Source organism: Pseudopipra pipra, chromosome 7, assembly GCF_036250125.1.
Source record: "Pseudopipra pipra isolate bDixPip1 chromosome 7, bDixPip1.hap1, whole genome shotgun sequence".
NCBI classification, from domain to species: domain Eukaryota; kingdom Metazoa; phylum Chordata; class Aves; order Passeriformes; family Pipridae; genus Pseudopipra; species Pseudopipra pipra.
Window position 1 is genome coordinate 13,542,330 of NC_087555.1, and position 15,103 is coordinate 13,557,432.

At 38.8% G+C, this 15,103-nt stretch overlaps 1 protein-coding gene across 9 annotated transcripts in view; it reads right to left on the reverse strand.

Moving 5' to 3' along the window:
• PARD3B (par-3 family cell polarity regulator beta) overlaps positions 1–15,103 on the reverse strand; it is a 406,048-nt gene that overhangs the window by 99,158 nt on the left and 291,787 nt on the right. For 7 of the 9 annotated variants that reach the window (XM_064660625.1, XM_064660626.1, XM_064660624.1 and 4 more), the window contains one exon: positions 7,681–7,791. The exons of 1 other annotated variant lie outside the window; for it this stretch is intronic. In XM_064660625.1, coding sequence (XP_064516695.1) covers positions 7,681–7,791 — 111 coding nt within the window. Of the gene's footprint in view, positions 1–7,177; positions 7,371–7,680; positions 7,792–15,103 lie in introns of those variants that run through there. One more of the 9 variants, XM_064660633.1, reaches the window with a different exon arrangement.

Here is a 15,103-nt window from a genome sequence, read left to right on the forward strand (position 1 = left end):
ATATGATATGATTCCAGGCACATTTCTTTATTCTACACTTACAACATTGAACCTGGAACCTATTGAACAGAATCTTTCTGTACAAGAACAGGAATAGTCTCCATCTGTTAGTCTGGGATTCACAGGTTGTTTCTAATTAACAGTCCTTGATTAGAAAGCAAAATTCAGCTTTGACTGAGCAGTCAATGCTTTAAGACTTTCAGGTATTTTGGTTTAAGATCACTATGGAGATTTACACATGCAAACAGATTTCCTGCCTGTCTATCCCCATGAGTCGCATTCTCATTTTTATCCTGTAGTAACTAAGGGAGTCTGAGAACAGGAATTCTGTGCTGTGGCACTACTTCAAAGTGCATGCCAAAGATTTATGATAGACTGTCATAAATCTCAAATGGAAGAGCAAGGAATGAAATGCAGCTTCCAAGTAATTCTTACGCCCTTATTGATTTCGGAGTGGGCAAGACCTGACCTACATTCAGTACTGCATCAAAGAAATCCCTAGGCCAGAATAGTCTGCCTCCTAGAAAGCACTCTATTGCTCTGGTTGGCCAGTACCCTGGCCACTTCATTAGCCTGGCCAGTACAAGTTTCTAACAGCAGCATTTCTGGTTCACAGAAACAACAAAACCATCAAGTAATAAAACTCTGTTATATACAGAAAAGAACCACACATTGGCCCATTTAAGCAAGCAAGAGCCAGGCCATTGCTCCTGCTGCTCTGACTTTTTAGGTGGGCAGGTGGCACAGCTTGTGAAAACAGGCTCCAGAGCAAACCAGTGCCTTAATGAAGGGCAAAACAAGGAAACTAAATGGCTTGCATGACAATTTGTGTGCTTACATTTTGAGGGCACAGCTATGACACCTAGGAAGTGCTCTTTCCATCAATCTGCAACACCTGGAATAGTACTGTGATAGTTAAAGAAAAAGGCCAATTCCATGTGCCATTCTGCTATCAGTTCCTAATACTCTTAATCTGGGACAATCTGGAATCAACCATAGACCTAACATTGTCTTAAAAATGCCCTCCAGCAGTAGAAAAGCCACACAAAGCAGTTCAAAAATTGCTGTTTGAGTCTAAATGCTACAATGAAACCAGTGAAAGGTAGGTGAGACCCATCTACCTCAGCTACTTATAACCAAACATCAATCTCCCAGAGTTCCGTGGTAGGCTTTTATTACATGTTCTGGTATGCAGAACAGCAGCAGATCTAAAATGAGAATCATTCAGAATCAATGGGTTGGGATTAATCTGTCCTCCTGTCCAGTGCAAGCACTGCCACAGTAATAAACAGAAATCTGATAACTTCATACTGTCAGCACAAAATGAAACTATGACCTTGACCTGTGCAACAGCATCCAGTAATTTTTTCATAACTTCAACATACCATACTACACGGCTATGATCTAATAAGAATCTAAAAGTAATTAACTGGAATTTTTGAAAACTGAAGCCTTAATCAAATATGTATTCTTATCAGGGTTGCAAGCCAGCAATAAATTGGGACATTTAAAAAACTGGGATCCAATCCAATCCGTGATCTGATCAGGGTTCAATGGTTATAATAAATTGGGAGTATTAAAACTGGGATCACATCCAACACTTTATTTTGTCTAAACCACAGGACCTAGCTGTGCTGCAAAGTCAGGAATACTCAATGAACAGATATACCATGTTGGATTAACCCTTAATAAATAATGATGCACAAGCTCAGGAGTCCCAAAAACATGTGGTTTAGCACAGAGCTTAATGGTGAGAATAGCAATTACCAGCATTTATCAGAGATCAATATGAACTATAAACAGCCATAATAATGCTTTCAGACTTGGCAAGTGGAATACACAGGAACAAAAGCTACATGGTGTTGGCAACAATGTGTGCATGTATGAGTGTGCTCCAAGATGTACTATGCATTTTAAAAAAATCATACTTTGATTTTTGCAACAGTCTGAATTTCAACTTTTGATTCAAATCAATTTGGCTTTTCTACCATACTGCCATGCATGCAGCTATTGTTTTCATTTTGATTTCCAGTAACATACAAATTGTTTGTAATTAAATATAACGAAACAAATGCTGATGGAAGGGGAATGAAGTTTCACTCCCAACTAGTCTCTCCTATATAGGTGGACTCTAAATATTTTTATTTCTGTAAGATGCATTCCCTTCGTGCAGGGATCTTGCAGCTGCAAAATTAAACCTCTGTTTGCCAAATATCAAAAACATATGTATTGATTTTTTAACTATGGGAACAGGCAACAAGCATCAGAGCTGATAAGACAAGAGAGAAATCCTCTTCAATTGCTGGAAGGTTTCTGAAAAGTAAAGGAAATTCAGTCTTCAATGTAAAAACTGAAACCATTTAATTTTTCCCAAATTTGAGATATCCTGTAACTTTGGTATTCAGTTCAGACATTCAGAAAGCAAGGGCCAGAAGTTCCTTCTGTTTCTCTAAAACTGTACTCAAACCTTAATACTATTAAAAAAAATTCCTCAATTAATTCCAATGAGGACTAAAAAAACAAGACTGTTTTAACCAAACAACATACTACTCCCACAAAAAAAGTGCAGAGGATTATATTTTACATAGGCTGCCTCCTTATTAACTAACTCTCATGCTACTTTTAAAAATCATACCATTTTCAACAGGGTACTTAATTTTGTAGATTTTATTCTAATGTCAAGAAAGCATTCAATTCCACTGGAAGAGAGACTTAGGGTCTTAGTAGGAATATCACAGTTAAAATAATACTAAACAAACAGGAAAACATAGTTTTCTTTCAATTGATAGACACTTTATTTGCATCTGACAGGCAAACAAATTATTATGTGTGACACTCAAGCATCTGATATATTTATCCAGTTTGTTTTACAATGATTTTCAAGTATTAGAAAATCAAACTACAACCCCAAATGAGTGGGAAAAAGATGGAAGAAGGGATGAAGAGAAATCTTTTTGAGGGGAGAGACAAGACCTCTTTCAGTATTGAATAATGTAGCAAACATCTTGTTGTTAAAATGACAAATTCTGAGTAATTTACACAGAACACACTAAAAATACAGATTTGAGTCAGCTTGATCAAAATAACCTTCAGATATAGCATTTGCTTTTTCCTTTTATGGGCAGATTCTCGACCTTTGGAGCACATGCTTTATTACAGCCAAACTCTTTGAAGCATGAACAAAATGATGAGTTTATTTAAAATAGGGCCTCAGTCCAATGACACACGTGACTTGTGTCAGGAAGGACAAAACACTGCCTCAGAAACTGTATAACCAGTTAAGTCAATACTCCTGACCCATCACGAACTTCTGTCTTTTTCCAGTCAAGTTTCAGTGACATTGCATTGCTGTGGCACAACGAAAACTAAGGGAGGTAGAGGGAGAAGAAAATAATTTAGAGGAGGTGCCAAACTCACATTCAACTGGACACAGATAAGGCTATTACTAAAGAAGGAATGCCTACCATCCTAAGTTCCTCTTCACCACTTGAAGCTTGCAGAAGTAGCAGTCATATAATAAAGTATTGGCTTTGAAAAGAAAGGAGGCTTGGGGCTGAGGTCTGGAATGAATTCTTAGCCTGACAGGGACTTTTCAGGAACCTGGACAAGCAACTGCACTGCCTGCATGTCAGATTCCCAACCACAGGGCACTTTTTTTTCCTGCCAGGTTTTCTCTTTTCCACCTCAACTGTAAGTGCTCAGGGTCAGGCCCAAGCTTCCCTAACAGCAATGAACACAATGAGACCTTGATCTTGGTGGGGATTGCTAGCGAACATAAGCAGTAAAAAAAATAATGATGTCAGCATTTCAGTGCAGGATGTGGAGCTGCTTCAGAGAACTGCATCTACAAGACAGCACAGAGAGTTGTACTGAAAACTGAGACTAGGACAATGTGGAATGGAAATAGAAATCACTAGGCTAGCAAAATACTAAATTTATTTTCACTTTTTGAGATTAAAATCTGAAACTTGGCAGCCCATAAAAGGAGTTCCCAGGCAAGTTTATGCTGAGGACCAAAGTTGCAAGCAAGTCCAATCCTTTTGGGAATCATCTGCACGACAGAGTGAGCACTCTGTCTGCATACGCCTACTAGCTCTAACACATTCTGGATGTGCCAGACTTGTTGCACATGCACTGTTCAATTTCTTCTCTGTGCAAGCAGGAAATCCAACCTGTTCCAAGCATGATGGACTTACACTCATGCAGCACACCTACGTAAGATCTGATGTTTCCTGTCAGAGCCAGAGTCCCTGAGTTTGTACTGCACGGCCAGCCCATAATTGTGTGGTGAACACATTTGACATTTCTGCACGTCTAAAGCTTGTCAAGATTTCTGGAAGAAGGCTGCAGCCTTTACAGAAAGCCTGTCTCTGAAATTTTGTGAAGTATTATTGTGCCTATCCAACACCAATCAAAAAACTCTGCAAAACTATGAGAGACGGCCTACTCCTGTAAACTGAATATGCACTTCCTACTGAAAAATATTTCTCAGCTGAGAGCTTGGAACAGTTTTCTGCTTTTTGGAGAGCTGCCAAGCATATACTGCATGCAAAACGAACATCCAAAACCATGTGAGTTCCACAGCTGCTAAGATGCTGAAAAGTATTTGATCATTAATCCTGTCACACCCAGCCCAAAAATCAACTACTCCAAACTCTCCCACTAGTGTCCAAAATGGACAACATGGCCTGTGAAAAAAAAAAAAAAGAGGTCAAATGAAAAAGCATAGTATCATTCAGTATGACAGATCCTAAAATACTTAGGCAGTCAGCATTTAAGAAAACTGTTTGGGCAAAAAGCCTGACTTTAAGACTGTAATAACTGGATTGAGGATCTGAACAAGAATTTATACAGCTAATCTTGGAAAAGTAAAATTAGGTGTGTGTTAATTCTAGAAAGGTTAAGCGTTAAAAAAGCAATTTCTATTTTGTTCAAGTTGTTAAATACAGGATTTGATCACAGGTATCAGGGGACAAAACTTTCTACATTTCTGTAGACTGTTCTACTATTACACCTCCAGTAGTTTTAACATACGCTCATTTCAGTCTCAACGAGAACAGATTTGAAAATATGACTATGTTCTACTAAGCTTCAGTGAAGCTTAGTTTCATAAATATGAGACCAAGTATGCAGGATTGCAGCTAGTGAAGTCATAGAAACAGATGATCTATGGTGTGGATGTGCCACAGGATTTTCTTTGCCAATATGTGCATTAAAATCTTGGACTTGAATTATAGAATTACTAAATTACAGAATTACTAAATATTGGGACAGAGCTATAAAACTTGTCTTATTGAGCATCATCACTAGATGAACAGTCAACAGCTAAGCAAAAGGACCGAATTAGCTTCAAGTCAGGTAGTTTCCTTAGTGATTTTAATCAATTTTACAAACAGTTCTTACCCACACATGAGAAGTAGCTCCTTTATATAATTTTCCAATAATAATAATAATAATAATAGTAATTTCCTCTGATAATAAAATCTCTTCTGTTTTATGATCAACTCAAGAAGGGTTCAATCGTTAGCCTGTAAGTAGTCTTATGTGAGCAAACATACAGAGCCATGCTCTTGCTTGTGTTGCATTCCTTTGAGGATAACAGAGAAAATTTCTTCACTCTTCTTCTGTTTTTCTTTCTTTTTTTTTATATTTTCAAATTTTTTTTAAATTTTATTTTGTTTTTGTGGCTTTTTGGTTTTTTCTTTTTCTTTTTAAATTTGAATCCTCCAAACATATAAGATTATTACCTGATATTATCTGATATAAAAGGGTGATATTTCTATTCTTGTGCCTTACAGAAGAAGAATCAAATAAGTGAGTTAAAAATATCATCTTGTTCATCCACTTCTCAACACACCTGCTGTTCTCCATTTCAGTCACAAACTCTTCCAGGTCAAAACTTAAATCATTACTAGAGAAACCAGAATGATGAAGACATTGAGCTGCCAGTTTCTAATGCAGCCGTACCAAGTTACTGTCAATCAGTGACTGTAATTAAAAAAAAAGCATGCAATGCTAAAGAAATATTAAGAACAATTATCTTGTGTCCAATTGGAACATTAGACCCCTAGACAGAAGGGTTCATTCCTTGCAGCCTGCCAACATTTTAGTAAATGACACTGGCCCTTTAACAGATGGGATACATGCTTCTTAGCTTGCCAGGATCCTAATAAAAGACACTGGCTTCTTTAAAATGAAGGACACATACCTCTCAAATTGCCAGTATCCAAATTGGGAGTCAGCAGTTTAAAATAAAGGCACTCATCAATCTGGCAAAATCAAGGACACGGCACAGAAATTTTAAAACAAATGGTACAAAGTTTCTCCTGACACTACTTAACTTAGATGAACTAACTACTTAAAACACTGGCTAAGCATATCCAGTAACAGCACTACAGCAACTAGATACCTTACTAGCTTTTAAAGTAGAAAAATAGTAAAAATTAACAGCAGACTTCAAGAGTTTCCCCCATCAAACCCATTAGCTCCCACTTAACACTGACTTACACCACGCTGACCACTCACTGCACTGCACGACTCCAATGAAAGCAGGGCGTCTTTTCCCTGGGCACTGACCAGTACCACAAAGGTTGACCCGTGTAGAAACACTCTGTCTGCCCAAAAGGAACCATGTCTGCTTTCATTCTATCCCAGGAACAGGATGCTCCAGTGAAGGAAAGAGACCTCTCGAAGTTTTCCCCTTGCCCTGACAGTGCATATTACTACAACTTGGAAAGTTATACAGCAACTGTAGACACCTCTGGAGAGCCAGCAAGTATGGGCTCTTTAACTTTTCTAAGAGCAGTCATCAGATGGAAACAAAGACCTTTTTCAGCATATCATGAAGTATTTCTGGATGAGTTGGAGAAAGGGAGAGAGGGAGTTTCTGAACCTTGTTGTCACTAACAAACTGTTCCCAGTTTCTGAAAGGTAGACATGGAGAAAACTAGAAAATTAAATTCTCTTTGACTGGAAAGATAAAGAAGTTGCTAAGACTGGGCCTAAAAAGGCGTATTTTATGAACAAGACAGACTCCCAGGGCCTTACTTCAGAAATACAGCAACTCACAGCTGGCACACACCCAGCTTCTTGCCTTGCCCATCTTGCCCACACCACTGCCAGCAGACTCTTGCCTCTTCAGACTCATCTTAACCATTTGAACCTGCTTTCTTTTAGGTGTCCCTTGCCATACTCAGCACTTGTTACATAGATATTTCTGCAACATGTGGCTTACCAGCAAATGCTGTACAGAAAAGAACAAACCTAAGTCCAAAGCTACCATTTGATGGCACAGCCAGCTGAAGCCAAAGAGGTCTGAAGGGCTGGAAAACATGGCAGAGGCTGTCAAGGGAGAAGGGAGGAGGTTCTTGCTGCGGAGAAGTAGAGGAGAAAATTGCCAAGTCAGACGGCCTTGGGAATGGGTAGAGGGGAAGCAGGTGTTGAAGGAACTGATCTTCACCAGCTTAACAGAAGTTGGGATCTGAATGCTACAGTGAAGTGCACAGCAACTGCAGGAGAACAAGCTCCTGCTGCACCGAGCCTAATGCTCTGGGTTGCCTGGACTTGACTGCCAGCAGGCATGGTCTGGAACATCTCCAGCCAGGCTGGCTGGCTGTTACTTCAGGCAATCACTTGAAGTTTTTCACTCAATGAACAAAGATGCTGCTGCCATTTACTCACCTTTCACGTTCATCTTTCATTTTCTCCAGTTCCTCCTCTTTAAGCATGCCTTGCTTTGGATTCCCCTTCTGATCTGCTTTCCCACTTCTATCTTCTTTTTTCTTTCCAAATCTGTTAAAGATATCAAGGAAGGAGTCACGAGGAAATAACTACTAGAAGAAAAACCAGTACTCATCTAAACCACAGAAATTTACGACAATAAAAACACTGGGGTTTTATCTTAGTCACTCATAAATTTCCCACATTGCAAAATAAGTTATCAATATTACCTGGGCCATGCAAGAGAAAGGACTGATTACCAATTGATTCAGACCCTGTACTTTTGAAAGCAATTGCTTGAAACAAAGTTGAAAAGTCCCACCAAACCTGAAATGCAAGGCATTGCAGGGCTGGAATATTAATATGGCACATATTAAAGTGGCTGAAGGTTCTTTTTGCCACAGGACAGCTCTCTGAAAGTAATCTGCAGTGGCTGTGGCATCAGCACCCAGACTGGACCACATGTTCTGCTCTTAACAGTAACTACTGGCTCTCATTCATGACTGACCCTAATTTCTAGATTTGTTCTTTGCTTAAATTCAGAATGAATAAAATCTATGTTCCAAGAGTACAAAACGAGACAGTTCCTAAGAGCTCTTTTTTAAACTTCTAGGGTTTTCTTTCTGCGTAGTAATATACTATCATGTAATATTTATGCTGTGAAAGTCCTCCAGAGGCCCCAGTGGGCTCAGGGCTTCCACTGTTGTTTTATACACTGTACAAATATGCATAACAAGTCTGCTTTACACGGCCTATAAGGGGTGGCTGAACTGGGGAGCTGCATTTAATTTCTGATGAAGCTAGATAGAACACTGGGGTCAAATATGCTCATTAAGTATAGACCAAAAGGTATATAAAGCTTCCCTCCTCTCCCCCAATTTGAAATTCTCAGTTCCACAAGTAAGTAAATGATCAGTCTGTGTCTTCCCCTGCAAATTAACGTATCCTTGCATGCATGACAATAATGTAAAGAAAAGTAATTATTTTTAAATTAAAAATACTATATTGCAAACTAATTACTCTGACTCAAAACTGCAAACTCCTCTGTGAAACTCTGAAGCATTTCCTTGGTGATTTTTTTTTTTATTTTTCACATCAGCCCAAACTGCCTCAAGTGGAATAGCTGAACTACTGTGCATACACTTAAGCTGTAAATCATTGACTTCAGGTTTCTCCGCTGATGAAAGCAGAAATTTTGCAAATACCAAGTCAGGCTCATAAGCTAATGATCCAAATTTTTTGTGAATTTAATTAATAATTCTGAGCTTGTGGTCAAACAAAGTTATCGGGAACTCTGCAGCAGGTCTCCCAGGCAATATGAACTTGGAATGATGGCTGCGAGAGACAGACATGTAGCATGTGGTGCTAATAAAAAGGGCAAATACTACAGGTAGTAACATGAGATGCTTTATCGTAGTTCTGTCATGGACTGTGCTGGGGAGCAGAAAGAGTCCTATCAGTGCATTGTTTTCTCTTTTTTCCTATGTGTAGCAATGAAGATAGATGGTGTCTTGTACTCTTTGAGAGATTCTTGGCTCAAAACATACATACATCTCATCTACAAACAATCTTCAGTTCTTTTTTTATGGTCCCTACTCCTTTTGGTGCTTCCACAAATACAGCACATGCTTTCCACACTTTTGCTTTTCCTGAGTGTAAAGCAGTACACCCATTTCCCTGCTGCTTTCTGAGTTCCAGTGGTTCCAAGAGACTGTGGAGTCACAAACCCCACCAGAAGGCGGTGGCGGCAGTGAAGGCAGCAGACAGGAGACACAAGAGAGAGAGGTTGTACAGATAGAGTGAGAAGGGCTTATAGATATGAAGTGACCCAGGTAAAAAGAAAAGCTAGATGAAACTGCATGTATGGCTCTCTACAGAGATGCCAGGCAGCCAAACAACAAGTCGCCTGGGGATGAGCACCAGCTCCGGGAACACCCCTGCTTTCTGACTCTTGCACAGGCAGGGAAGGTCTCATGGCAGTTTTCTCTAGAGGCTGAATTAGCACTTGCATCTTGGTCATAGTCCAACTCTGGTACTTTGTTTATATTCTGGCTGCCTGGTTTTCTCCCAGAGTTTCAATTATGGACTTGTGGAGTCTCATATTCGACTGCAGCATGTATTGATTTTGAAAACATTATTCTTGGGCATTTTGTATTGCTGCAGGGAGTTGAAGCTGGATATGTTGCATACTCGAGAGAAATGTAAAAAAATCCCAAAAAATCTTTAGCATACATCCTTTTCAAGTCTAGATATTATTTCTTGCTTACTAGGGAAATACATTTTAAATAAAATGAAGTGACAATTTTGATTGCAATAATTGTCAGCATGACAGCTTTCTGCAAAAACATTGCTGTTTGCTGGTAGAGCTGCTCTTGCCATAAAATTGGCATGTTCCGGTGTAATTATAAACTGGGAATAGTGAGTTAGTCTTGATGAAAACAACTTTTGTTGTTGTGCTGCATCAAAAGCAGCATGGGCAGCAGGTTGAGGGAGGTGATTTTGCCCCTCTGCACTTGTGGGACCCCATCTTGAGTACTGCATACAGCTCTGGGGTCCTCCAACATATGAAGGACATGGACCTGTTGGAGTGAGTCCAGAGCTGGGACACAAAGATTATCAGAGGACTGGAGCACCATTCCTACCAAGACAGACTGAGAGAGCTGGGGTTGTTCAGCCTGGAGAAGAGAAGGCTCCAGGGGACACCTTATAGCACGTTCCAGTACCTAAAGGGGGCCTACAAGAGAGCTAGGGAGGGACTTTTCACAAGGGCAAGGAGTGATAGGATAAGGATAAATGTCTTTAAAGTGAAAGAGGGTAGGTTTAGACTAGATATTAGGAAGAAATTCCTCACTGTGAGGGTGGTAAGACACTGGTGGAAGTGTTCAAAACCAGAGCAGATGGGGCCCTGAGCAACCTGGTCAAGTGGAAGGTGTCCCTGCACACATCAGGGGGGTTGGAACTGGGTGATCTTTAAGGTCCCTTCCAACCCAAACCATTATATCATTCTATGACTGTTTTTTTGCTAATTTTGGCTTCAGATAGGATTTGAGCAGGCTTACAAGATTTGACCTGTTACACTAAATACGCAGCACATTGCTCACAGCTAGGGAAATATTCAGATGTGGGGTTTTTTTGGCCTCTTTTTGCACACTGCTATACCATAAAAATCCATTCTATTTATTATTGGTTTTCATTCCATTCTCTTACTGTTATGTTTTTCAGTTCAACAAACTCTTGCACAAACATTAGAAAATAAAAGCAGCAAAAAGTTTAACACTGTTAAGAAAAGTGATATAATGCAGACAACCTTAAACAACAAAGAACCCAGTATCATCTCTGCCTGAATTTATACACCCTGTCCTAAAATTTATGGCCTGCTCACTGATGCATTCTAATTACCATGGACTTCCAATGATAAAATTAACTTCCACTCATTGTAATTTTGCATGGGTTTGTGCACTACAGGCCTACTGGTTCTCTACTGCCTATAGGAACAACAACAACAACAAAAAAAGTAGTAAGGGTACTTGCTGCCCAACTAGGTGTGATCATGTTGTCACTGATACTGGAGTGAGGCCCTACACTGATTTCAACAGGAACAGGATAAAATCTGTTGTCCAAATTATACTATGGAATAAATCAAATCCATATCAAAATTCTACAAAAACTGAATGGCTTTAGGATTTAAAATTTCCAATTCTCCAGGCAATAAATAATTGAACTGTGGTAAAATCTGCCTTCTGTATTAATACTGTTGTCAGCAGAATAAAAACATTAATGAAAAAATGTACACGAATTTTTAAAATGTCTGTTTTGCTATACCGTGCAGTCAAATTCCTTAACTTAGTAACTGATGGATTTATTATTCTGAAAACCTTATATAGAAAATGGAGAGATATAACTAGAAGACCCTAAAAACAAATGGATCAGCTCTATCTTCTCATTCTATATGCATCTATAATCAGTTTATGTCAAATGAAACCACTGGTAATCGTAATGACAGTAAGGAAATAAATCCATGTCTTCCCAGGTTGAGTGACTGCACCAGCTCTCTGATTATCTACAGTAAATGCCTGGGAAGTACTGTTTAAGATGTTACAGCCCTATTAACCTTAGTATAATTTTCAGTTGGAAAAGTTAATATTCCACCTACTCAGAGCATAGTCCTCCTGTAAATAAAAGCATAAAGGGATTTTCTTTATGTGATCAGACCTTTGAGCACTTCATCCTTATGGGAAAAGCCCATATGTGACTGTTGAAAACAGGCTGTGCAAAAGTGAGGCATTATCCTGTTTCTATTAATTTCACAAGGTGCCCTGCAAACAACTAAAATTTTTCCCCTTAGAAACATTAAGGGAATAAAATATCTGAATACCAAAGATATGTTGTCTTCCTGCAGTATTTATAGCCATTCTACTGGCTATAGCATTAAAGCATTTGCATGTTTCTTTCCAAGGACTCTAAGGGATAAAAATGAAAACAAACCTACTATAGGCCTGTTCTGTTATACTTGGGATAAATGTCTTGCATGCAAGACCTAAAACTGTGGTCATGGCAACACTTCATTTCTGTGTGGAGCTGGGGCCTTCCAGATCTCAAATGTGTTGATATTTGCTTCAAGGATTAAAAAGCAGGCAGGTCTATAAAGTACCAGACTTCTAAGCAGGAGAAACATCTGGAGGGTGGAACCCCTAAGCAGCTTGCTGACTAAATTCAGTCATTTGGATTTCTTAGCCAATTCAGTTACCCCAGATCAGGAGGTGTCACTGCAGCTAAAGGGTACATAATGAAAGTACAAACATCTGTGGGAAATTAATTCAAGAGAGCCTGTGACACAGTCAAGCAAGATACAAAGCCTAGCACTGTCATAAAATCTTTACATCTCCAGAAATTATCTGTAAAAAACCAGAGTGATCTGTAAAGTACATATAAGAAAAGCTCTGACTCTTAGTCATTTCACAGCAAAATGGAGGAAAATGCTGAGATTATTAAAGCATGTCCCTTATGAAAGACTAGAAATAACCCTTAAAATTAAATTTAAATGTGAGTAAGAATGAATGAGTGAGAAAGAAAGATAAAGATACTAATAAGGTATGATTTTCAGGTCCACACAGGGACTATAAAAAGCTTATTAACTGCCACTACTACCGTGTGTTTTAAGTTATTTTATCACTCAGCTTTTATGGCAGAAGAAATACTCTAGAAGCAGCGCTGTGCTTTGATTAATCACATTCATACATACACTTTTACAGAGTATTAAACATTGCTGTAAAGATCCTTAGTGAGTCAGACTTGTTGGTGATTACAGGCCAGGCTCATTTTACATTTATGTTAATAGCAGCATTAATGAAATACATCTTTCACATTTTAGTGTCTCTCTAAATACCTAAAAGGTTTGTTACTAAATGTTTACTTATTGGACAGAAGTATGCCACTGAGTATTACACCAGTGGGACCAAGAGCTTTGCAGTGGCTGAAAAAGCTACAGAAAGAAAAGAACATGTTTTAGTAAAACAGGTTTGGCAATTTGAGAACGGGCAATACTCTTCAAATCTTCACCAATATCCCAGAAGATGAAAGTACCTCTGTGACATGAGTTAAACTTATGGTAAAAGGACAGCCGGGAGGTTGGTAAGCATCTCTTTTCCTTGCCCCTCTGCCAGGCCCATGCTTCCAGCGAGTGGATCCCATTCCCTCTGTGGAGGATTTAGCTTCAGAAACATCGAGATGTCACCTCCCGTCTAGTGTGCAAGACCTATTGCAGCAAGACCTCCCCATGACAAAGCCTTGCCTGGGAGCAGGTTTTGAAACTGCTTTGGCAGGGTGAGAGCAAAGCCTCACTGCTGGAGCTCATTCCCAGGGCAGCAAAAGCAACAGTTTCTTGCAGCAAAATCAGGGAAGCTTAGGCACCTTTAGCCACCTTCAAAATATTTTGGGAGATAATCACCATTATCAGAGTAAAACTGATTATGATCAGCAGGAAAAGAAGTCATGCAGAAATTGCAAATATAAAGAAATCCACCTTATTATGCTCCTCTTATGTCAAAATAAAGCAAACAAGTGCTATTTTTAAATTTCTTTTAATTTATTTTTTTATTTACTGTATCAGACTGCTGGAGTTAGAATAAAATGACTGAACTTCCAGAACCAGCCTAATGGGAGTAAAACTTATCTTTCTAAAACTCTGATTAAACAAAACCTCCCCCCACCCGTTTATTTCTTTGATGCCCAAATTAGCATCTTTTCTGCAGCATGCTGAATTAATTAGTACAGTGACAAAGAATTAGTCCAGATAAGATCAAAGCTGAAACCATATTTATCTGGAATTTGAAATTAAGAGCAGAGAGTATTAACCCTCAGCACTTCAAGGAGCTTTCCACATGGCATACTTCGTAAGCCTTCCATGAGTTCATTCAAAATAAATCAACAGTGCAATTTTTTTCTCCACTGAAGTTTTGCTAAAAGGAAAATAAATTCGCCATGAAGTCTGCTACAATGTGGAACTGCCTTTAATGCAGACCCTGTACATGCTACTCATTATGTAACTTGTAGGCATCAGTAGAACAAAGCAAACAAAGCTGAGAAAAGACAGTTAATCACATTTGTATTAATGCTTGGATCATCACATTGTTCAGAGTTTTAAGGGCTAATGAAAGAATTCCCAGCACTGAATCCGAGAAGCTGCTTGCTGTAACACCTCACAGGTAAATAATCCATAATCTTCAGTGGAGAGGGTCACACATAGAAATGAAATGTCAAACAGAAGCCCTAAATTACATAGAGAAGTTTACTCTGAGAGTATCAACCATATGGACAGCAATAAAGGAAAATCTTCATTGCTGGTATCATTGCCTCGGATATTATCTGTGTTTCAGTATCAGATAAAAGACTGGAGGCTGTTTGCCATGTGAAATACAAGAGGTCGAGCTTCTGCCTACAAATTTTTGCAGAACAGAGGCAGTCTAAATAATTACCCCAAAATCTTCTTACCCATCTTCCGAAAGCCTTTGAGTCCCATAACCTTATTTTTTAAATGTAAAACTTGCTCTTAATTTAGATAGAAGTATATATATACTACACATATACTATAACTCATTCTGATAATTAGGTACTAGGAGATTCTTACCAGTGGGGCAGTCCCATTCAGCTGTACCATATATCAAATCTTACTTCTGCAGTATATAAAATGACCAAAGACAACCTCCAAGGAACATGACGGAACTCTAGGACTTGGGGCACCTGAATTAGAAGTGGTTGTTGCAAAACAACGAAGTCCATCCATTGAACCAATGGAATGGAATAACTCTCATCAACTAATATGTAAATACAGAAAATAGAAGGCAGATGTCAAGAGTCATCCTTTATACTTCAAGAAACTTATTTT